Consider the following 24,905-nt stretch of genomic DNA (forward strand, 5'->3'; position numbering starts at 1 on the left):
CCTTACAAAACTTGTGGTAGAGTATGAGCTTTTGTGCGTCATAGTTCACTTCTTCAGATATAGCTGTATCTATTGGACTCTGGCTCTTTGTTGCTGCTACAGACAGACTAACACACCTACCTATCTTGATCCACCTTACAAAACATAGCATTCAGAGCCTTAGTCTTTAGTTCCCTACCTGTGAAAGGCCCGCTTTAAAGAAGTGTAAGGTGAGCAGTCTTGCCCCACTGGAGGCCTACAGGATGTGGACTAGCCCTTCCTCCTCCTGAATGGTAGATAATGTGATGAGTTTGGGACTGCATGAAACATCAGAGCTGCCCTACACCATTCTGTTTATTGCACATGCGCACACACCATTCTGAATAGCTGAAGGTCCCCTTAGAGACCAACAGAAAAGCCACAGCTGTAAATCTCCAGCAGCACTTGCAGCACCCTTGCCTCTCCTCACCCGCAATACTGATCTCTAGACTGGAGGGCAGAACTACTGCACTTAGCCATAGCTTCAAGGGCTACCTGGTTCTAATTTAACCCCTGGATGGGTGCTAAACTGCTGCCACTTACCTAACTCTGAAGCAACACCCTTTTGCATCTACACTGTGGTCAGTGAAGGTCTCTGGTGGCTCCATTTAGAACCAACTGCTCCAAACAGTTTCATTGTCCACTAAATGTTGCAGCCCACACTAGCTCTAACATAGCTTGCCACTTGTGAAGTGCAGGAGTGTTATCAAGGGATATGTAGGGCAAATGCCTCCCAACTAAAGCAGGAGAGCTGAGCATCATCCAGCAGAGGAACTTGCCTTCTTGATTTTTTTTTTAATCAAGGCTCATCCAGCTGAGCCTTAAAGATAGCCCTAGAACCAGGGTCTCATGACTACAATGTAGAAAAGAATGCCCCTGGGAATGTGCAGAGTATCTCCATGCTGAGAAGCCACAACCCCTGGTGGCATGACTTGTACCCAGCCTCTGATGTTTTCTCCTTTTCAAAATTAAGCTCTAGTAGCCATGAACTGAGCGGATCCCTGCTAGGTCAAATGGCTTTTCTTCTCGCTGGACAGCCAGCCAAGTCCTTGGAAAAGGGAAAGCACTGAAGGTCACTAAGGACGTATTTGCCCCCCAAAATCCCTCATTTCCAAAAATAGCAGGCGGCTCTTGGCCTGGCTGAGGAAGTGGCCACTTTGCCCAGGGCCTTCCCAGCTCCTGCACACTCTTGCTGAGCAGCTGAGGCAGCCATACTCTCCCCAGCCGAGGCCTTGAACCTGCCAGAGTTATTTCCCATGACATTGGCATCGTCTTCGAACATCTGGCATTCAGCTGATAATTGCCTGCAATTCTGCCGGAAGTTGAACTCTCCCTTCAGTGAGGCAGCCAGAGAGAGGCCTCAGGTCCCTTTTTCTTGCTGGTTTCTAAGCTGCCAGAAGCCCCTGCTGGGCAGGAGCTAGCGGTGGTCCTCCAGCAATGAATGAAAGGCTCTCTGCACAAACTCTAAGGCACGCTCCACCCTGGCCAGGCCGGAGAGACAAAGGAAAAAGCCCAGGCTGACAATTCCAGAGGAAAATGGGTGAAAGAAAAAGGAGGCCAGATCAGTTTTTGCTGAAATAATGCTTATTGGGGAGCAGGCTAAAAGACTGACTTTGCCAGGGCACAGTGGCAAAAGGGTTCAGGGCAGGGTGCTAGTGTAACTTAAAGCACTACATAGAAGGCAATGATTCTGCTGTCTGTGCAGCCCCAGAGGCATCGTTTCTGGGCACATTCACACCCCAGTGCCTTTTTCCACACAGGGAGCTGCTGTGTGAAGTTTATATTGTCACCTAGGCATGGAGTTGCCAGATACTGGTTGCTCAGCAATAATTTGTTTCCTGGGCTAGTGGAAGTTTCTACAGCCAACCAGAGTCTCAAAGGACCAGGCTGCCTAGCATCTACTGAGGCAGAAGCAAGACCCTTTTGCTGTGGAAAATCTAGCTTTCCTTTCCTTGACCCAGGCTATGCGGCCCTCTCCTATAGTTCCCTTTCCCTTCACTCCTGACCAGGGCCCTGCCACTGTCACCTTGGCTTTCTTCCTTGTAGGCCCCATAGGTATTGCACCGGAGGCAATACCTGGTCTCCCTATGAGCCAAAGAGGGGGCTTTCATCCAACTCTTTCTGAGACACAAGTGGGGCTGAGACTCAAAAGGTGGTAAATGGAACAGACACTCTTACGATTGTTTGGAAAGCCACTCTTCTCACTCAGCTTCATTTGAAGCATTTTGAACCTCTTCAAGTCGTCTTCACAATTGTTTGCCTTTGCTGGTGTCCATTTGTTTTATCTTTTTAGCTGTACTTTTTATCTGAATGATAAAGGGGCTTACAAACATGAATCCTTAGCTGAACATTTTTATGTAAAATAGGACAACATGTGTGTGTAAAGTCACAGCTGACTTATGGTGACCCCTGCTGGAGTTTTCAAGGCAGAAGACTAACAGAAGTGTTTTGCAATTGCCTGCCTCTGCATAGCAACCCTGGACTTCATTAGTTGTCTCCCATCCAAGTATTGACCAGGGCTGACCCTGCTCAGCTTTCAATGGGCCATCCAGTTCAGGGGAAAATAGCACAATACCCCTAACAAAATCAACAACCAGTCACAACACAACTCCACTATACAGTCTCAGTTTAGTGATGCCTCCTCCCTCACCAGCAGCTTCAGCTCTACTGAGCAAAATTGTCTTTATTATCTCCCTAAAAGTCAAAAAAAAAAGAAGAGACAGCAAGCCTTTTAGGGGAGGAGACAGACTTCCATAATGTTGGTGACACTACTGAGAAGGCCCTGTCACGTGTGATAAGGCATAGAGGCACGGCCTCTTTGGATGACCTTGGTATGTAAAGGTGGCCCTTGAAATAATCTGTCCCCAGAGCATTTACAGATCAAAAACAGTACTTTGAATTGGGCCTAGAAAGAAATGGGGAATCAGTGAAGATGCCTAGAAATGGATGTAATGACCTTCAAAATAGCTTGCCTCTTTAACAATGTGGCAGCTGCATATCTGAACATTTGAAGTTTCTGAAAGCGTTTCAAAGGCCCTGCAAAGAATGCAACAGTCCAGTTTGGCTGTCACTGGTATATGCATAACTCAGGCTCCTAGGTCAGATTCCTCCAGGAAGTCATATCCAGTATATTAACCTGGTCACTATCACCATCTGAAGCAGACTGACTGTTCAAGGGAAGTGCAGCCTTATCCAAGACAGGTTGCATGCCTCCTCCAAGATCAACTTGGTTTTTTACAGTCTTTCTGTAGGAATATGAGCAAAGAGTGTCCCTGTTTCCAGTCTCAGCTCAGCTCCTTGGGTCTGGGCAGCCTTAGGCAACCCCATTGCCTTTTTATTCAGCTCTGCCGTCTGCAATATAGAGGAAGGTTAAGGGGAAGTTACAATACAGAGGACTTCGGAACAAATATCCTTGAGGTGGCTATCAAATTAAAACAACCACACAATACAGATTAAAATACATCCCATAAAAAAACTGCAAACAAAAGCAGAACAGAGCAGATCAGAGCAAATATCAGCAGCAACACCAATTTCTTGCATTTAGAACAACAAAAAGACTCCCAAGTGTCTGGGGGGGGAAACTCCCTTGGCTAGTAGGAAAGGAATGAGATGGACTCCCCTCTAAGGAGAGTGTGTCACAGTTCCAGGGCCACTACCCCAAAAGCCATGCAAGCCACTTGCCGTGCTTCTGGTAGCCTCTCGTTAATATGCTAATTAGCAGCTAAATTCACACAAGGAGGAAGGAGTCCTGCAGGGATCCTGTCCTCACCATTCAGGCTAACATTCCGACCTGCAGGCAACTGGAAGCCTGTCGACAGTCACATGTGGAACCTGCTGTTGCTTCCAAATACTCTTGAAGAAATGCTTCTGGCAGTTTAAAAAGTAAAGAACATAGAATGCAAAAGAAAAAGTCACTGTAAAAGCCAAGTATTATTAAGAGCTTGCAGAATAGCAGCTAAACTATGGGGCAGCAACTTAGTCCCTTGATCAAATCTCTCTCTTGCTGTGATTTCCTTGGGTAGCCTTACAAATGGGTAAAGTCTGTCTTTGGTGCTGTTGGAAAAATTAAATACTTGCATTAAAAGTTCATTGACAAGCCTTAGTCCCAGACAGCAAGGCTGTGTCTTGGTCCCCTTTCTAACAGGCAAAGAGGGAAGAGCACTCGGCACATGCTCAAAGGTGTTGCTAGTGGGGCCTCTAAGAGCCATCAGAACCAGGAACTCTCCCGTGGATCCCGCAGCTGTCTCACTAGTGCTTCAGTCTGATGGGGCTTCCTTCTGACCTCAGGCAGACCCACCGTGCCCAGGAAGCAAAAGGAAGGGGAAGGTGGTGCTAACCACAAAAGACCATCTAGGGGACGGTTTCAACAGGGCTCTTAGTGGTTTCTGGGGCCTTGAGTGGAAGTCCAGCGTCTGATGAGATCGCCCAGAATCACTGCCACCAGAGCCTCAAGCAAGGTGTGGACCTTCCCCATGCAAGGCAGGTGTGTGTCTGGGGCTGCTGCCTCAACCCCAGGGGAGGGCATGCATCTACCACCACTTGCAGAGCTGTCTGTCTGAGAACGGCGCCTGCCTGCTCTCTCTCTTCTTTCCTCCTCCATTGTGGGTTGGGGTCCTGGATGCCCTACAGCTAAAACCACCTCAGGTCTGAGCCACGCCACAGTCAATGCTGACAGGCCACATCCTGACCCAGCCCTCACACCTAACCCTTTCCAGGAGGGGGTAAACACATCAGAAGATTCTGGGACCTTCTCATACTGGGAACTACCACTTCACAAATGTTTTTTACAAATAACAGCCATGTTTTTAAAAAGAGCAAAATCAGGAGCTGTAGAAGGGGAAATATGGTATATACATGGAAATCTCTAATTTAACTACTCCAGATTTAGCCACTGGATGGGACCAAACTACATCTCACCAAGGGAGCAGTGGGGGTGAGGAGAGACAATCGCTCTACTGCAGGGGAGATCTCCTTCAGCAGGGCCAGGCAATAAATCAGGGCCAGTTCCTCTCCCTCCCTTATTTTTAATGAGCCCCTTCCCTGTCCATGCAAGGCCCCCTCCCCAACCATCCGTTAGCAAGTTTCCTTCTCCTCTTGCTCCCTCTATGGCAAAGGTCCTACATTATCTTCTCAGCTGCCACATTCTAAAACTTTTTTTTTTATGAACAGCATTTTGTATCTTAATTTTTTTATGTGGTCACGTGGACGCTGAAGGCCAATGAGGCACCTGGTTTGAGCCCATCTTGACCACCATTTGGAGGTAGGGAGTGGCTGACAATCCGGCACAGTCTGCGACTCTGGACACAGGCGTGCTCACATTCATACCGTTGGATGAGAACAGAGGAAAGAGAAACCACAGCCAGAAAAAAAAAACACTCTTTCGATGTGACTCCATTCAGACTAAGAACCACATCCAAGGATCTGTCAGCTTGCAGTTCCTAGGAGAAACACACCTGAGTGTCCCGTGGACAGAGAGAGACTTTCCAAGTAAGTGATTTATAGCAAGTGCTGCCAATGTTTTTTCAGCAGTTAACTTCTACCACCCTACTCTCTGTCTCTAAGTAAAGCATGTCAAGGCTCCGTAAGGGCATCAGCAAAACACTCCAGTCTACGTTAACTGAATGGCAGCTACTTGGAAGATCTAACCCCCACCCCATTGTTCTGAACTAAGCTTGGAGAAGCTCTTTGGGGTTATCTCCCCCCCCACCCCGCATCTGTGTTTCTATCTTGCTTCCTTTCTACAGTATTTGCATTGGCTGTACCTTTACAACTCTCCAGCAAGACAAGATGCATGTGGAACTGGGGCAATGAAAAGCCCCCTAAGGCCATGAAAGCTCTCTTTCCCTACAACAGACTTTGGTCTGGGCTGCAGTGTGCAGCCTACAGCAGATTCTATAGGATCAATCTCGTTCCTATCGTGGCTGGATCTGAGCAGGGGCTTAATAGGGCTTTGTTCCTACACTTGTTCTTGGTACACAGTGGCCATGAGCAGGGCACCTGCCTAGCCACAATCAACCCTCCCATTTCTGTGTATCCAGGCAAAGGGCATGGAAGCAGCACCTCTCAGATTTGAAGGGAGGGGCTAGTGCCGTAGGCTGGGGAGGAGTGGGGTCTGTGGCTTCAAAACAGCCTTTGTTTCCCCCGGTTCTTAGAACCAAGCCCATTTCAAGAGATCTCTATGGATTCATTTTTGTCTCTGGTGCCCTTTCTTTCCAAGGTGCACATCATCTTTCTTACAGCCTTTCCTTATTTTAAAGGAAAAATATCTAGACATGTGCAGAGTACAATTCCCTAGTCAGAATGGCCAGGGCTCTCCTACACCCATCTGGGGTAGGAAACAGCTTGGGAAAATCAGCTATTCTGTGGAGGCAGGAATAAAAGACTTCTAAAAGGGAAGAGATGCTGGGTATCAAGCATGCCTGGAAGCCCCATCTTCTTAGCTAGAGCCCTATTCCCAATTGCAAAGATCAGTTGTGCCATTGCAATGGCCTTCTGGATTCCACACAGGTTCCCGAGAAGGTAGCTGAGGAGACATTCATAGGACTTCTGTCTGTGTTGCACTTGGGGCTGCTCTCTTTTTCCCAGTCCCAAATGTGTACAGGATTGGTTGTGACTACACAGTACAGATAAGAAGGCACCCTGAATATGTTCAGATACACTCTTACTATAAAGATTTGAAATGGAAATTTCTACCCAATCAGACCTTGGGTCTATCTAGCTCAGTACTGTCCAAGCTTACTAGCAGGAGCTTTCCAGCTGAGAAAGGCCTTTCCCACCAGATGCATTAGCAGCAGATACCAGAAACAGAACCTGGCCCTTCTGAATGCAGATCAGGCACTCAGCCATGCCAGTCCAGTTACACATACAAGGTTACATGAACATATGAAGCTGCCTTCTGCCAAATTTTTCCCTTCCAGCTCAATATTACCTGTCTCTCAAACAAAAAAAGGTCTTTCCCAGCACGTAGGATCCACCTAGGGATAACGGCAACTGGTACTTCTACATGTAGATCCAGAACTCCTCTCCTTCAAGGTAGCCATAATATGCATTTCATTATTCTGGGTTCCTGCAGGCATTATGGCCAGTTTAGATTTAGGCCTATGGCACCTTCTGGAATAGCAGAGCTATCCTGCTTCCTTTGCAAACATGGCCTTACACATCACCCTACACTCTGCATGGGCCTAGAGGCTTCCCATTGCTAGCAGCACCATTTCCAACCAGTAGTTACCATCCAGTTTCTGTGCCTTGCTGAGGCCCAGGACAGCCATTTCCCTCTGGCAGACAATAGTCTAAGCACTGCAGCTATTCTTAGATGCAAGAGGAATCCCTCCCTCCTGGCAGGCCTCTGTTTCCTGCTTCCCAGTTTGCATTGATGGCCACAGCAGCCCAAAGCTTAGAATTCCCCTCCATGCTTCTGAACAGTCACAGCAAAGTCACATGGTCAAGCTTTCCCTGGAACATACTACTTCATGCTACAGGTGATGGTGTCTGGATTTTAATGCTCGCGGGTGGAATGCTCTTCGTACATTTTTTTAAAAAGACATAAGTCAAGGAGAAGAAGTCAATTTAGCTGCCTCCCTGGTTTGCTAGCTTTCAACCTGCAGAGTTTTGTCCCCTGTTGTGAACAATTCAAATGTGCAAACCCCTTACTCCACCCTCTCCTGGAATGCCATCATCTAGGTCAGCTCTATCACATCGGTCTGCCCATCTTCTAGATGGCAGATCTGTAGACTGCAAGGGGCCTCGCTTGTTTTGCACAGACTCAGCTAATGCTGTTGCTAATGGCTGGGGGGGGGCGGTCATGCTCTTTCTCCCCTTACCCAAAGACTGCAAGGCCAAAGGATTTAAAGCTTCTCTCTTCTTCAGTAATTGCTCCCCACCCCCAGATCCCTAAGCTAAAAGAACAGGGGAGTCTCTGGACTTGCTGGACTCCATGTACAGCGCAGCAACAGCAGCAGTCTGGCTTGTATTGACATGTGCCTATCATGGCTTGCCTGGGGCAGGCTTTGCACATGAAGAAGAATGATTCAGCAGAACGAATGGCAGGGCTTCACAATGTTAAGTGGTGGAGGATTCCTAATCTGAATCGTCCACGTTTAAAAAAAAAATCCATGCAAATAGAAAACTTTTTCTTCCATTTGTCAGCTTGCTGTGCTAGTTTTCTACTTTAAATCTGATCTTCCACTTTCAGTCTTACCTTGCATCCTTCATTCTCCCACATCATGAACTTGCAGGGGAATCCTATGCAGAGTTACACCTTTCTAAATCAATTGACTTCAGGGGATTTAGAAAGTTGTAACTCTGCTCAGAATTGCAGTTAATTACTTTTCCATTTTAAAGCTCCCTCGCTTTTTGGCTTCTGCGGGGCTTGCCATTTCCCCCTTTAATTGGAGGAGCAGCCGCCGCTGCAGCAACCTGGCCGGGACGTGTGTGGACCGGGCGCTCCCGCACCTGCCCGGGTCTGACGGCATCTGCAAAACTGGCGTCCTCAGCCCCCCGCGGCGGCTCCCGGGCCTCTTCCAGCGCGGCCCTTTCCGCTTCCACCAGCAGCGCACAGCCCTCTCGGTCGGAGGCCGTCTCAGCGCCCCGGCTGCGAAACTCTTTCCTGCGCCGCCACCGTCTTCGCCTGCCTGGGGACTGGAGAGGCCGAGCCGGTGGGCCCCTTCCGTGACCTCGAGTCGCGTCTCCGCACGAGCAGCAAAGCTGGGAGCCGCTCTGCGTCTCCGGGAAAGAGAGGGCGGCCTGCCGCGGCTCTGGCTCCAGGCTCAGCGGCAGCAAAACAACCCGCGTGCCCATCGCGCGTTCAGCGTCCGCAGCGCTTTCCACACGTCACCTTGCGGCCAACCCTCCAACTTCCCTGCAAGGTTCTCACCCTCACATAGCGGTTAGGGGGAGAGAAGGGCCCAGCGGCACCTGCCAGGGCAAAGGAGCCCTGGGGATCGACGGGGCCTCAGCGCTTGGCCCGGCCAGAGTCCGCAGCAGGGTTCTCTATCCCCCAGAACCCACCGAATAAAACTATTATTATTATTAGTGGTGGTGGTGGTGGTAACCTCATTTATGTTCCGCCTTTTTCACTGAGGCGGATTACACAGTGCAAATCAACACAATCAGCGTCTGGGACATTCATATATAGACAATACAATCGGGTATAGATTGCAGAAATTTGCAAACAAGCAGAAATCCAATGCAGAGCTGATGCGATGCTGAAATAAAACATGAGCAATTTGACACGCCATATTAATTGGACCCAATTTAGTAACCTCCCCTCATGATGGTGGCCGGAGAGGGAGAAGCGACTGGGCTGGGAAGGGGGGGGGGTTTGCTGGCCAGGCCTGATCAGACTCAGGTGCAGTCAGCCTGGGGGGTGGGGGGCCGGTCCTGCTCCGGCTCTGGCTCTTCCTCCGGTGCTGCAGCCACCGCGCGACCCTCCCAGCGACTGCTGAGCGACAGCAACACGGTACAGGGAAGGGGAGCAGGCCTCATTGAGGCACCGGGGTGGCTGCGGCGGTACAGCCCTGCGGGGGGCGCGGGGACTGTACCAGGTCAGCCTGCAGATGAGTTCCGTTTTTCTTTTCTGCGCGAGATGCAGTTAAGAGAGAAGATGGAACCAGACTCCCTGGATGTACCAGAGTTTTTTTATTACCAAGGGTTTTAAAAAATTAGAATAAGGTGGCCACAATCCAAAGCTAGCAGGCCTGCCTCCTGCCCCTCTCCCTTGGGGCCTCATGCCCCGGCACCCGCGGACAAGGCCCAAGAGCTGGCTGAGGTTAGGGGCAGAGGGCGGCGGCTGCAAAAATGGGGGGGCTGCGAAGGAGGCAGGAGGAATCTCCTGGCTCAGGGGAATCGATCCAGGTGCGTAGCCGGCCAGCCGCCTTGGTCTGCAATCGAAGAGCAGAGCCGGGTCCGGCAGCACCTGAATGGCCACCGAGATGTCCGAGGCTTGAGCTCTGACTCGGGAAGTTATTAGCTGGGAGATCTCCTCGCTCTTTAGGGTTCGGGTCAGGGAACGGCGCTGGGCACGTGATGCGCTCCGGTGGCCTTTCCCACCAGACCCCGGGAGCGGGCAGATCAAGTCCTGCCTTGGGGCCTCGGCTCGGCCTCCTCCGGGGCAGGGCCAGAGAGAGAATCCACTGCCTGTCTGGGGGCAGCCGCAGCATCCGAAAGGCGGCGCCTTAGTGCCCGGCCCTTTAGCCGGGGCGGCCAGGGTCCCCCTTTTCTTCGAGTTAACGGAATCCGAGTTACCTCGGATCCAGACCCATTGAGCGCGACGTTCACCTCTGAGCCCAGGTGCCTTGAGTTCGGAGGGATTTCCTTGCGAGCAACGAGGCCAAGCCTGCCCTGAAAGTCCCGCTGTCGACTAAGGCGCAGGGCATCCCTGCGCAGCACCTCAAGCAATAGCTGGGAATCCCCGTCCCGCTGGGCGCGTGTGCGAGTCCTGCTGCCGTCTGGACGCGGGCTCGTCAAACACGCGGGTTTTAACCGCGAGAGCCACGCTGCTTCCCCTGGAGACACGACCTCCCCTCGGTCGATGATTTAATCAGGCTTCGGAAGAAACGAGTTGCAGGCTGAGATGCCCCCGCCCGAGTCAGTTTCTTGGTCGCTGCATTTCCAGGAGATTTTCCCTGCCTGGCACAGCGCTCCCAAAGCCGTTTGGATACCATGTTCGAGTTTGTCTCCCTCACCGCCAGCACCAGTTCCACTCGGGGGATTTTCCACACTACTCGTTATTACGAATCCCCCCCCCCAGTACTTTATTGAGGGGGTAGAATTTGTAACAAAAAGAAATCTTCAGGAGAGACATCCAATTTCATTCCCCCTCCCCACATAATCTCCCTCTTGGATTTGAATTTATGTTGCTTTTCAATACATAAAACTTAAGAAACTTTTAACATTTACTTTATCTGAGGTACATTTAAGACTTTTGTATCCTGAAGGACAGGGACTACCGGTTCCCTTTCTGGAAACCGTTGGGAGATCCCGAAACATTTTGGAATATTCTCTTAAGAAAAAGACCTTTTGCAAATGCAAATGCAAAAACAAACAAACAAAAACATTTTTCCCCTTCCCAAAATAGAGAAGCGTAGCTAGTGGGGTGCATTTTATTGGAAAGCAACTCCACGGCAAGAAGGCTTTCTGGCAAGGGGGAGAAATGTTGAGAATTGCAACGGAAAATCTGAAAATTATCTAAATTTCAGTTGCTTTAAGGAAGACAGAAACATGTTGAGAAGTCTCTGGAATGAACGCGATCGCTCCGGCGGGACTCCAGAAAGCGGTCTGGACTTTATTCTGCCCCTCCGCCTCTTCTTCCCCGCCCCACTTCTACAATGGGGGGCAATCTCCGCGAGGGTGGGAGTGGAATCCAGCTTCGGCCCAATCGCCCTCCGGCTGGGACACAGCAGACTGTCAGAGGCCACTCTTCGGTGTGTGTGTGTGTCTGGGGGGGGGGCATTCTCTCCTTAAAATCAACGGACGCTATTTTAGGGACCTCCCGGCAGCTTTAACCCTCTAGCTCGCGCTTTCCACGGCTTTAATCCCATCCAGGGCTGTTAGGGGGCGGGGGAGCTGAGGCCCCCAGAGAGCCGCCTTGCTGTAGAAGGGGAAGGAGCAGACTTGGGGGCCCTTCGGTCCTGGCTGTTCTTTACGCGGAGATCGGGGTGGCTGTCGAGGGCCCCCAACTCGCTCGGCGCAGAACCCAGTAATTTCAAGCCCCTTCTCTCCCCCTCTTCCCATACCATTTCTGCTCAATCCCCGGGCTCTACTTGGCAGCCGTTCGCCCCGTCTAGGCTTTTGGAAGAAAAGGCGCTCCGAAACTGAGTCCAAACTAGATTTGGGGGGGGGGGGTAATCCGCTTGGCAATGGGGAAGGAGAAAAATTTCTCCCCTAGGGCTGGCTGCGGGGGGAGGAGCGCTGCCCCATTGGGTGGGGGTCTAGACCCGAGGGTGGCTGTGGCCCCACCCCACGGGAATCGAGAACTAAGTAAACTCGCATTTCCCTCCTTCCTTGGTGGGTCCCCCCCCCCACATCCAGCCCGCCACGCTATAAAGGCGGCCACTGTCGGCCGCGGCACCTCCCTCTCGTGTCCGCCGGTCGGTTGGTCAGTCGGTCGGTCCCCGAGCGCTGCGCCGGCCGCCCCCTACCCTCCCCGAGGTCTCAGGCGCTGCCGGCTCTTTTCCTTCCCGCAGGCCCGGCGGCGGAGGTGATGGATTATTCCTACGACGAGGACCTGGACGAGCTGTGCCCCGTCTGCGGGGACAAGGTCTCCGGCTACCATTACGGGCTGCTCACCTGCGAGAGCTGCAAGGTAAACGCGCGGCCCGACGGGGCGGGCAGAACCCAGGGGGCATTCGGGAAGGTGGGACGGGAGCGCTTCCCGCTGCTTTAGGGGGGCTGCCGGAATACCACCGGCCCTTGCGGGCGGCATCTCCCTCCCGGAATGTTACCGGAGCTCGGAGAGCTTCTTGTAGCCGAGCAGGGGCTCTCTTCGGGGAGGGGCCGAGGGAAAGGGTTGGTAAGAGACCCTCAAGCACCGACACCCCCAAAAGGGCTGAGGGGGGCGGAGGGGAGGGAAGCCCCTAGCAGAATATCTCAGTTGGTCGCCAACCTTCGGACACAACTAAGGGTGCAGTTGACTTGAGAATTAATCCCTGGGGAATAAAAATGGATTTACTTCTGAGTAAACCTGCTTAGGCTTGGGCTGCGTGTCACCTAAGCAAGGACCGCTGGTCGAATCATCATACTCGGTGGTAGGTGGAAGGGAAAGCCGCGGATCGTCCCGAACCGCTTTCAAGAGCCGGAGACTCAGTCGGCTTCTGCGGGGACAGACCGCGCTTCCTTCCGTACGCCTGCCGGTGGGTGTCGGTAGTCGGGAAAGGTTAGAAACGTACCAGAGGAAATTGTGAGAAAACGGGAAAAACTGAAGAAACGCACTTAATCTTCTAGCAGCTATTATTATAAACAATGTATATTAATACCAACACAAGCAGAAGGACTTATTACTAATAATAATACCGCGCAACCTATTATAATTAATCGTAATAGTAAAGAATGCGATTCTGCTTGTTCTAATTATTCTGCGGAGTCCCGGGGAGTCTCTGCGGCTGCTTTAGGCCATGTTTCCCGGGCAGAGTTTCGCCCTAACCTGCTGCTTGCCCTCAGCTCTTGGGCTGCCCCCGAGCCAGCTTGGCCTCTCCTAGACGGGCTGCAGTTGGGCCGGCGGCCGGACTCTGCCTTCGGGCCATGGGGATCCATCCCGCCGGCTCCGAGAAGCGGCTCTTAGCGCGCGCCACCTTGCCGGGCTTCGGAGCTCGATGGCCCGCTGATCCGCCAAGATGTTCGGGTTTCACTTCGGGTTCCTCTCCTTCGGGTTCCCTTTCTTCCCAAAATAAGTCATTTGGCGTTTCCCACATTAGTCGGCCTCAATTCGTTTTCTACAAGGGGATCAGGCATAAAAACCACATCCCCGGGAGCCCAGATTTCAATATCTGCGCTTGTTTTGGTATGTTTGGGAACGAGGAAAGCCGCGGTTGCTCCCATTTGATTTCGCTCCGGTTCGGGATGAGAATGGCTAGGAAAGGACACTAGAAATCAGTAAAACAGCAGTGCGGATTCGTCCTGTTTGGGAAGCCCTTGGGCCCTGTAGCCTCTCCGGAAAAGAGCTGCAGAATGTATTGATGCACACATTAAGCACAAATAATTTAAGCACAAAAATAAATCGGAAATCGCCTTAGAAGAAACGAAATCAGCTCTTCTCAAAGCCGGAGGAGCCTAACGGGAGGCGGCGGCGGTGGCTTTTTTTCGAGCAGAGAAAACGATGCCCAGAAGGGGTATTTTCAAGGGTCTCCCCCTCCCCCGGGCCCTATTTGCGAGACTTTCTTTCCAACAGAGTGAGCCCCGGAGGCAAGCCCTAGCGCGGCGGCCTCCTCTGGTGTCCGGCTCGGCGGGGCGAACCGAAAGTCGGCCCGGAAACTTCGGGAGTTGGGACGAAACTCGAGGATGGAGGGGGGTTGGCTCGGGGAAATGGGCTCGAAAGGCAGCCAGTGGCACGGCGGGGTCTCCGCTGGCCTGCCTGGGCGCGCCCGCCCGCGTGGCACAACATCTGCCAGATGTTCTGCTTAGGGGGCCCGATCCGAGGAGAAGGCGGGTGGGTGGGAGAAGCACCGCGCAAGGAGACGGGGTCGAAGGGAGAGGGCTCTGCTGACGGGGAAAGGAGTGGAGCGGGCTGTGAAGGTGCTGGGGCGTTGCTTCCCTTTTTGCGCCTTGGGGGAGGCTACTGAGAGGCTGCGGGGGTGGTGGTGGTGGAATAAGAATAATACCGCCCCGCCAAAAGCAAGGCGCCCCGCACTCCTGGACACCAGTCAAAGGAACTGCCGGCTGACCCGGCCGTCCTGTGTGCTTTGAGGGGTGGGGCTAGACTAATTCGGCTAGGGGTCGCCTTATTTTGCCATTTCTTTCGAGGTGCCTGCAAACCCCCGCCCCCCAGCAATCTTGATGGACGATTTATTAACGGGAGGGATTTCTCTAGCAAAGAGGGGCATCGGGAAGTGGGGGGGGAGGGGCTAGACCTTGTGTCTCCCCGAGGAAGCCATGGGTCACTTAGATGACCGGAGGGGGGGGGTGCAATTCCCGCATCTCCCGCTTGGCCTTACCCTCCCTTCCACCAGCATCTGTGTTGCTTCGTTGTGGATTTCTGAAAGAGCGCTGAAAAGTCCCACGGAAAAGGTGTCGAGTACACTCTGTACGTGCCTAGAGGTGTGTCTCAGATGCCCCGCTGCCGACTGCTGTGCGCGGGAATGGGAGGCAGTGGAGCAGAGGTGAGGGAAAGGCACTCTTTGCGTGCTCAGGAGACTTTTTCATTGCTAGATTACATATTCTAGGATTCAGCCCTACTACCGAAGACCGATCCTGAAGCCACGCATAGGCCCTAGCGCCTGTTTCGAACGATGTCACCACCAGTACAGGAGCATGACCATTTAATGGTTGTGTAGGACAAGGGTTTTCGGGGACAACCCAGCCTGCCTAGTGCACAGCTTGCCAACAGCCCTGCCAGGTGGATCAGCAGCAGCATCCCCATAGCTCAGGAAACCGAGAGAGACCCAGAGAATGGTCGGGGGGCGTTCTGGACTGGTGGAATTCTTCCCACTCCCTTGGAAGCCACACCATTCGCTATAAAAGGGCACCTAAGGGGCGAAATGATCCACCAGTTCGATATTCCTGCCGTCTGAGCGAGCAGCAGCAGGGAGTCGCCGGCTCGCTTTCTGTCTTTATTTAACGTGCTAATTAGTTTAAAATATTCCTGTGCGGCTTTTTTGTACCAAGAAACTGGCCGACGCGGCTTCTCTCCCAAGGCTTTGACAGCGGTTGCCAACAGACCCTCCCCCCCCCCCGAAACTGAGTCTGCACCATTGCTCTTAGGAGCGTCTGGCTGGCTTTGGATTTGAATCCAGGATCGCACCCAGCTCCTCCTTGCTCCGGTTTAATCGGAGCCTAGCCTAGCCTCCGAGCACCTGCAGAGCACAGCTCTTTAGCTCCAAGAAACAGTGTCTGCAGATCTGAGCCCGCCCTTCTCTTAGAGACCGACCTGCCCCAATCTTCTCCCGAGCTTGCCCCAGAGGCTGTTCAGAGGCAGGGGGCTGTGCTGCGGGTGCCCCCCGATTTGTGGATCTGAGCACATTCCAAGAGGGCAGCCATGCCCTTCAGAGACTCCTGGGAAGGTGGGGAAGAGAAGAGCCCTTCTTGTCGCCTTGCCCCCTTGATCCCAAAGCAGCAGCAGCCAGGCTGGCGTGCAAGCCTGCAAGTAACACAGGGCTCTTCGCTCAGCTGCCTCTTTCCCTCTCCCCTCCAGGGCTTCTTCAAGAGAACTGTGCAGAACAGCAAGCACTACACGTGCACCGAGACACAGAACTGCAAGATCGACAAGACCCAGCGCAAGCGGTGCCCCTACTGCCGCTTCCAGAAGTGCCTGACGGTGGGAATGAGGCTTGAAGGTAAACCGGGCCCACCTCCCACGTCTCTTCCAGCCTATGCAATATCAGGCGGCAGGTGGTCGTTGACCGGGCTGGGCTGGAGAAACCCGGCGCCATCTTTTCTGCCTTGGGGAGGGGTTTCTTGTGTGATGGCATTCAGTCGGCCCTACCTGAAATGTGCAGAGCTTTCGCCTATGTCCTCCACGCTAGCTTCTTTAAAAACAAATTGGACGTGACATGAACGATCCCCGGACGTCTCCCTTTTTCATTTAAACCAATTCCCCCGCATTGGCCCAGAACTCACGTTTTAAAGGCTGAGCAGAATTCACAACGTGGCAAAACAAATCCCCGGAGCCTTTCAGCCCAATGTGTGAAAACAGCATCCTATGTCTAGGGGATGCTTTGTTTATGCTCGGCCTCTTCCTGCTAGACTAGAGCCATGTGCTACGCTATGAGAAGCGCGGAGTAGTTCTCATATTTATGAGAATCTCGGGCAAAAGACACAGAGCCAAGAGCCATCGCAGCTGAAAACAGTCTGCAGCTGCAATTTTAAAAAGATTATATATCATTTGCTTTGCAGGGATGAGGGGCGAGTTTCAGTTTGACTAAGGCGTTTATAGGGCTCAGCCGCAGAACTTGGTTGTAGCTCCAGGGCTCAGACTCAGAACAGTGATCTAATAAGGAGACCATCTTTGAACATGTGCAAAGTGTCTTTTCTTCCCACAGTAATGAACACGGAAGGGAAGGATGCAGGACAGAGAACTGACTTTCACGTCAGTTTGAACTCCCGCTCAGTCTAGCTCTTAAACTCAAACCTAGGAAAATATAATAAATCTGCATCACCCCTAGGCCAAGCCAAAATTGGGGTGGGGTGGGGGTAGGGGGAACGCTCCCGCTGCTCGTAGAGGAGTCTGCGGAGATGTTGGAAGGCTCTGGTTCTTCGGCCTCGAACAATAGAAAGTGAAAGCGAATTCCTCGGCCGAGGGGCGGTGCCTGCCGTGCGGGCGGGCCGAAAGGAGCGTTTGCTTGGCAGCTCTTGCTGCGGCTCCGCAGCCTTCCCCCGAGGCCTTTGGGCCAGACCCTTGGGACTGCGGAGTTCTTGGAGGAAGAGAGGGAGGGGCTCGTAGTTGTCTGCAAGCCACACACGCATCTTAGAGGCGGGCGGAGGAGGAGGTATTGCTAGGTAGACTGCGTAAAAACCCGTCGGTGATGGGTATGCAAAGGCGCGGCCAGAGGCAATAAAACAGGGCGTGGGGCTCGGCCGAGAGGCGCGCATTTGCCATTCATGCGGGCTCCAGGGAGGCAGCCTTTGGGACCCCCTTAGACTGTTTCAGTTGCATGCTTGAGGCGGCGTTCTTCAGGGAGAATAAATGGCAACGTGGTAGCCGAGCCGTGGCAGTCTGTCTCAGCAGAAGCAAAAAAGGAGCGTCTCATGGCACCTTAAAGTCTCGCAGATTGATGGAAGCAGAAATTTTCCTGGGCTCCAGCCCAATCAATCTGCGAGCTTTTAAGCCCGTGAGCGCCTGGAGATTCCCGTCTGTTGTTGCAAGAGGGACGGAGAGAAAGCGCGAGGGAAGGCAGGACTCGGAGAGCCCTCTGGGCCCAGTCCTGCCACGCGCCGAAGGGAAGGGAAAGGAAGGGAGCGAGTCAAGCCGAGGCCATCTTCAGCCCTCCTTTCTGAATCCTTGAATGTGCAAATTACGCAAAGCACCGTCCCCACTGCCAGAACGACCAACTTTACCGCGCCCAGCCGGCTGTGGGCTTCCCTTCGGGCAAGGGGGCTACGTTGGACTCTGAGGCAAGGGACAGTGAGGGAGGGTCAGTGTAGGCGGGGCCATTTGATTATCTTTCCAGGGGTAGGGGGCGGTGAAGGGGGAATGGCACCCCACCTTTGACCGGCCTTATTGCCTGGGGAAAATGGAGGTGTGCAGTTCCCTGGCGGGGAATATTTCCTGGGCAGACAACCCTGAAGCGACTCTTCCGCAGTTTTTTTAAAAGGACTGAAGATAATTTGAAAATATCGATTTGGGGAGGCCAGGCAGTTTCGGCGCCCCAGCCCAGGGGACAATGACTCGTGCCTGGGCTTTCCAGGGCCCCGGGGAGGGAGAGGGGTGCGCTGCTGGCCTGAGAAGGGGGCAAAGCAGAATGCGCTGTCGGTGCGCAGCAGAGGTGCCCGCGGATGCTCGTCTGGCTCAGACTCCGGCGGTGAGGCGGAGATGGAGGAGCCTTAAATGGCAGCATAGAAGGGGATGGCTGCAAAAGCGGCACTCTTGCGGGGGCGGGGGGAAGGTTCCGACGCTTTTACCTCTGGCGGACTCGCAACAGTCCTGTGAGGTGGAGGCTGAATGAGAATGACCCTCCTCCAAAGACAGAAAATGAGACTCAAAGAGGACCCAGGGAGCTGGATTTGAACACAAGCCCTCCTCATCCTGGAATTTTGATCATTCGGGACGGGCAAGGTTGGGGGCGGGGGCACTGAGGGTGTGCAGAATTCAATATGCGGGAGGTGGTGGGCCTTGGGCGCTGCTGTGATTTGAAAGCGCAACAGGTGAAGGTTCCATGCAGCCCCCTCCCCGCCGCCTCGCGCTTTCCTGCTGCTCAGTAGGCCCGCAGGGGTGGGGGGCGTAGGAAGACGCTGGCCCAGGCGTCTGAGCCTGCAGCGAGAGCGCTTGGATTGTGGACACGGCTAACGTTCCGAAGGGCCTCGTAGCCAGAAGCCCGCTCGGGCAATGGCGGCGGCGGCGGCGGCGTCTGCGTCCTGGCAGTAAGTTGCGGCTCCGATCCAAACGCTGCCGCCGCCGCCCTGAGCCTTCGGCGAGGCCCTTCTTCCGGCAACTGGCTCCGGCAGAACGTGGGAGGCGAAGCCGCGTCCTTTCTCCACGAAGTGGGAGTCAGGCTTAGCGGCTGGAACGGTTTCTGGCGTCCTCCCTCCCGTCTTCTCAGGGAGCCTGCGCAGGGCTTGGGCCGGCGCTGGCGGGGAGAGAGGCCGAGGGTGGCTCCAGCCCTTCCCCCAACCAGCCAGAGCGCCGATCCCGCCCAAGTGCTTGGCGGGGGCAGAAACTCCAGCTGGCCGGAGCCCGGACCCGGCTGCAGAGAAGCACCTGCTTCCCGGCGCCCTGACACATTCTTGGGCCGGCGGAAGAAGGCCGGCTTCTGCCAAGGTGGCCTCACGGGTTGCAAGTAGCCCTTGCTGGGACGCACAAGGCCGCCTGGCCTGCATTCTCCAGCCCCCCTTTCCTTCTCACTTGACCGGCCCTTTCTCTGCCCAGCTCCATGGCCTGTGAGTCCAGAAACTGGGGGGGGGGGTTGCTAGGCAACTTCCAGGCGGATTTCCAGGCAGCTGGTTGCCTGACAACTGCAAGGCACTTCCTTCCGTCACCCTCCCAGAGGGCTGTCCAATCTAGCCCACCAGCTGGGGTGGGGAAGACCCAACTTAGGGTTGCCAGCTCAGGGTTGGAACATTCTTGGATATTTGGGGGAGGTGGAGCCTGGGCAGGAGTTCAGCAGTGTGTAATGTCATAGAGCCCACATTCCAGAGTTTCTATTTTGTCCAGGAGAACCACTCTCTGTTGCCTGGAGTAATTCTGGGAGATTTCCAGCCAACAGCTGGAGGTTGGCAATCTTAGGTAGTTCACAAGGGCAAGATGCATATGCAATGAACACAGAAGTCTGCACAGCTCTTCCAAAGACCCCCCTCATATAACTTTGTTTTCTCCCTGCCTACAGCAGTGCGTGCTGACCGCATGCGAGGGGGACGGAACAAGTTTGGGCCCATGTACAAGCGAGACCGTGCCTTAAAGCAGCAGAAGAAAGCTCTAATCCGGGCCAATGGCTTTAAGCTGGAGACCGTGCCCCAGATCGTTTCCCCGGTACAGACGGACTATGGCCTGCCCACCTCCTTGCACAGTGTCACCCACCCAGTTGCCTCAAAGGGCCTCCAGCCCACTGCCATGACACCTATTGACTATGAGCGGAGCCCCTATGGAACCCCTGCCATGGGTGTGCCAGTGCCAGGCCATGGGCCACTCTCAGGCTACCACTACCCATCCTTCCCTAGTCGGGCCATCAAGTCTGAGTACCCCGACCATTATGCACACCCTCATGAAGCTGCTCCAGCTTACATCTACCCAGAGGCCTACCCCAACAACTCTCCAGCTGCACCTGATGTCCCTGATGTGATCCTGAAACTTTTGCAGCTGGAGCCAGATGAGGCACAGATCAAAGGGCGTATCCTGGCCTGCCTTCAGCAGGAGCAGGCCAAGAGCCGTCATGACAAGCTCAGCCCCTTTGGTCTGATGTGCAAGATGGCCGACCAGACCCTCTTCGCTATTGTGGAGTGGGCTCGCAGCTGCCTCTTCTTCAAGGAGTTGGAGGTAAGGAGGGAGTGAGGGCAGTAAGCATGACCCAGTGGGAGGCTAGCCTGGGTGCTTCTGGACATGTGCAGAGTTCCACCAGGCTCCCAAATATTGATTGTTCCCTTCCCTTCTAAATGAAGTCAGAAGGGTTGTGTGTGGGGGGGATTCTAAGGGCAAGTGTGGTGCATTTTATTTCTTGGTTCATTTATTTCTCTGCTCACTTCCTTGGTCACAACGGTAGGCATGTAAAGATGAATGCAAAATGCAACTTTCCTGCCTGGCTAAGAGCCAGTTTGAGTACTGGTTGAGAAATAAGCCTCTCATGGTGTCTTGGACAATGTGATAGATTTAAAGCTTCTCCCCGGTGGGGCCCAGGTGTTGCTGCCGCCAGTCGCGCTGGGAGCCAGAATTGAAAGCACAAGAGTTACGGTGCTGACGCATTCCAGCCGTGCTGTGCCTGGCCATCAAAGCTGATTGTGGGGCTGCTCATTACCTGCCTGCATCATGGACTCGTGGGAATGAATGAGGGGCCTGCACATCTCTTGTGCCTCTTCTCTTTCCTATGCACATTTTCTCAGATGAAGAGTTTCCTCCCCCTCCTCCGCCCCTGCCAGTTCCTTGGATTGCAGCATTCTGGGCATTTCAGAGTGAAATGGTAATGAAGGATATTGTTAAAAAACTTGTCTGAAGATGAGATGTGGGTGGTGGTTAGTGAGTATATGTATGTGGTGGGACAGGGAGGCTGAGGTGGGGGGACATACCACCCTCTGTCTGATCTGAATATTCAGATGAGCTGAAAGAGAGGAGGCGCTTGGCCTTTTTTTAGAGCAGGAAGCCTCCCTGACCTGATGGGTGCCTCTGGAAGTGATCTGAACCCTGATCTTTTCCTAACACCTACTCTTTGAGATTAGAATACTGGACTGGATGGTCTCATTTAGCAGGGTTCTTTCTAAGAACACAGTCCATGTAATATCTTTTATTAGGACCAACCCAATGACACATAACAGTACAAGCTTTTGAGTTCACCAGAATTAAAGCAAAAAATATTGGTTAAAAAGGATTGAGGAAAGGAGAATGCTTCAGGGTGTGGCATTAAGTCCTGTTAAAGTCCGTACTGTGTGTTAGATGCAGAGCAGATTCAAAAGTTTCAGGTTACTCCAAGCGAGAGGCAATAAAACTGTTAAACTCTATAGCAAAACAAGTCCAACAAATATCTCTGATCTTTCTACAATGAGACTCAAAGTCCGTTTTTGGAAGAGAGACTAGAAATCACTGGGCATTCATTATATTAACACAAAGCCTGTGTGGTGGACGAGAGTTTTGGTTAATTCCAGTTCTTTCTCTGCCACAACCTCACTCTTCTGACCTTGAGCAAGGTGATTTCTCTTGCCGGCACTTCAGGTGTGAATTCAGCTGGAGCACGTGGGGATTATCCAAGGTCACTCACTGAGGGATATGAAGCTAGAGCAAAACCAAATTATTTGTAGTCTTCTCATGAAGATGAGCTGGGTGGGTTTCCTGTTATCCTGTAGAGCAAGTAGCAGGCTTTTGATTTCCTAGCAGAACAGCAAAGTTCTCTTTTTGGACCCTTCTGCTCCCATCTACCCATCCTTGCCCCATAAAAGACAATGACTCACTGGCATAAATGAGTTAAATGAACTCTCCGCTAGTGTGGCTTTTAAAATGTCCCAGTAAAACTGCTAGCAGAGAATAAAACTGCCACCCCAGCAATTAATGGTTGTAATTTATTTGAGGCAGGGCAGCCAGTATATATTTTGCAGCTGCAGATTCCTCTTGCAAACTTTAGCATGGTGCCAGATGTGGGCTGTGCCTCCCTTTGAGGATGGCTGGATGGCATATCCATTCAGGCCAATTCTTTGCTAGAGGTGCATCAATTTCTAAATGCTATACTACCAACTCACGGGATTTCACGTGTAGTTAGGAGACACTCTTGGTCTTCTCCATAGAGTCTGCGAGCAAAGGACATAATTTAGTTCAAAGCAGCTGCCAGGGTTTGGCTGCATTACCTGCTTGTAATACTAAGGCTCAGCACTTGGAAGTGAAATTTCAGCATGAAGGGGCTTATAACACCTATCCAATAAAACTGCAATTAAAATACACAAAGCTGAAATCAATAGACAGCAACAGAGTAAAAAAAAATTCAGTACACTAACTCAGACCAAAAATTGCTGCAGAAATCAGCTTTACTCATTTACCTCTTTCTTAGCTTCCCACATCTGAACTACCTCACCGTTCCTCATCAAAAGACCAACATCCAAACTGTCAGAAGTCCAGAAAATAATCCAGCATCAGACAAATGAAATGTATTGATCAGATGTCATGCCCCAGAGGCCTGCTGGAATAATGTCTCCTGATGTAACTTCCTAAATCTTGCTGGAGAAGGTGCTCTATGCACCTTCACTGGCAAGACATTCCACAAGAAAGGATCAGTTACAGAGAAAGGTGTGGTGGCCCTAAAAGAAAACACACGAACTCCCTGAAAAGAGGGAACCATTAAAGGGTGACATTGTGTCCACCTTAAGTGGTGTGTGGGTTTATATCAGCGAGACGGTCCTTCAGTATTATGGCCTTTGTGTAACAAGTCTTGTTAAAGGTGACAGCCACTCTCTGACTGGATCTTGGGCCTTTCCAGACTCTGGTAATTTTATTTTACTGGGATGCATGTTACCAATGCCACTTCATTTCTTGAAAGAGAATTGTTTCTCTTACAGTTTTGTGGGGAAGTGCTTCATTTTCCAGAAAATGCAAAATTCAGTCTAGAAATTTATATTTGCTTCTCATTAATTGTTGGTAAGAATACTCTGAAGAATGATAAGCTCTAATTTGGGAGGGCATGTGCACCCTTCTTCAGTCTTACAAAATCTGTGGTGCCAGACTTTTTCTACTGAGCGTGTGGAGTTTATGCTTCCTAATTTTGTTTGCAAGATTGTAGGCTATCATAGACAAGGGCGGGGGGGGGGGGGGGATAATGACAGGAAAGATGAGGTTCCTGTTCAGAGAGTACCAGTGAAGGAAAACAGGCCTACTAAGAACCTCTCTGGTACCAGAAACTGCACTTAAATTCTAGCCATTGGCTAAACTGCTGTGAGAATCTGAAAAATAGTCCCAATTTTTTCTTGATTGCTTTGAGTGAACATGTGCTATAACACAAGGCTGCAGCGTGGAGGGGAGGGGCAGAATAGGCCATAGTCTGAAAAGAGAAGGATTTCTGTGGAAAAGAGGTGGCAGAGTAAGGCTTGGAACTGAGGTAAGAAAATGGAAGGAGGATGGGTGATGTGAGGGGACTTATGGGGCCTAGGGAGTTAAGGCACTATGGATATCTGGAGGTACCTCAGAAACTGTGTTGGAGAGCTAGAAAGGCTAGATAGGCAGTGGTGGTGGGTTGAGGAATTGTTGTATATGTTGATTAGAGTGAAGCTGATATCTGGTGATGTTCTTGTTCTTAGCCATGTTTATTTATTTATTTATTTTATTTAATCACATTTCTAGACCGCCCTCCCCATCAGACAGGCTCAGGGCAGTTTAACAACAGTTTAAAACAGTAAAAACATTATAAAAACATTAAAACATTATATCAAAACAATTAAAATTGGCGGGTATAAAATATTAAAATACAGCATTTTCCTGCATGGGTGGTGGAAGGTCTTCAGTGGTATGGCCGGCGAGAGGACAGCCTAGCCCCCACCAAGCCTAGCCTAGCCTGGTGGAACATCTCCGTCTTGCCGGCCCAGCAGAAAGATAACAAATCCTGCTGGGCCCTAGTTTCCTCAGACAGAGAGTTCCACCAGGTCGGAGCCAGGACCAAAAAGGCCCTGGCTCTGGTAGAGGCCAGGCAGACCTCCCTGGGGCCAGGGACCATCAGCAAGTTCTTAGTGGCTGATTGAAGCGACCTCCGGGGAACATGTTGTGGAAGCCAAGAGTTTTATGCTATTTATTTACCACATTTATATCTTGTCTTTCTGCCCAGTCAGGGCCCCCGAGGTGTCCAAGGATGAAAGTTGTCCTGAGCAAGAGGTAGAGCAGTCAATTGTGGACCCTCCTGGTCAGTCCTGGATGGCTTAGAGGGAGGGGTTCTCTCCCTGCTCTTTTCTTGATGGCCCTGCCTGATTGCTCTTTGCCCCAGGGACTGCAGCAGCCTCTTCCCATCCCTATATTCCCCGGTGGCACCAAACTTCCAGGGAGATGTTGACAAGTCCCCTCTGCTTCCCACCCGTGACCGTTGGTGTTGTGCTGTGAAGGACAAGGCAAGAAGAAAGAGCCAAACTGCCAGGGGTCTAATTGGCCTCTTGACATTGGTTCCCATGTAATATTCTGCCCCCACAAGCCCTAGGGCAGCCAGATTGGAAACAAATTTAACTTCCCAGATATATCGTTTCATTTAAGGGCTAGTAATTCTGTCAGTCTGGAGCTGACAAACGAGAGCCTGCCTGCCAATCTGCCGGCAAGAATGATGTGCCGGCGTTCCTCTCGTGTCACCCGCCCGAGAGTTACAGGCTCCGCTGGCCTTCAGAGGCAAGACTAATAATGCAGCCTGGCCAGAGGGGGATTT

The 24,905-nt window shown here is 52.1% G+C and overlaps 1 protein-coding gene across 1 annotated transcript in view; it reads left to right on the forward strand.

The window, feature by feature from the left end:
* Window positions 1-12,159: 12,159 nt before the first annotated feature.
* Window positions 12,160-24,905, forward strand: part of NR5A1 (nuclear receptor subfamily 5 group A member 1) — a 34,563-nt gene continuing 21,817 nt past the window's right edge. Inside the window, exons 1-3 of the mRNA XM_054998154.1 lie at window positions 12,160-12,319; window positions 15,860-16,001; window positions 19,707-20,353. Coding sequence (XP_054854129.1) covers window positions 12,218-12,319; window positions 15,860-16,001; window positions 19,707-20,353 — 891 coding nt within the window. The 5' untranslated portion in view covers window positions 12,160-12,217. The remainder of the gene's footprint in view (window positions 12,320-15,859; window positions 16,002-19,706; window positions 20,354-24,905) is intronic.

Source organism: Eublepharis macularius, chromosome 14 (assembly GCF_028583425.1).
Source record: "Eublepharis macularius isolate TG4126 chromosome 14, MPM_Emac_v1.0, whole genome shotgun sequence".
In the NCBI taxonomy this organism is placed as follows: Eukaryota; Metazoa; Chordata; class Lepidosauria; order Squamata; family Eublepharidae; genus Eublepharis; species Eublepharis macularius.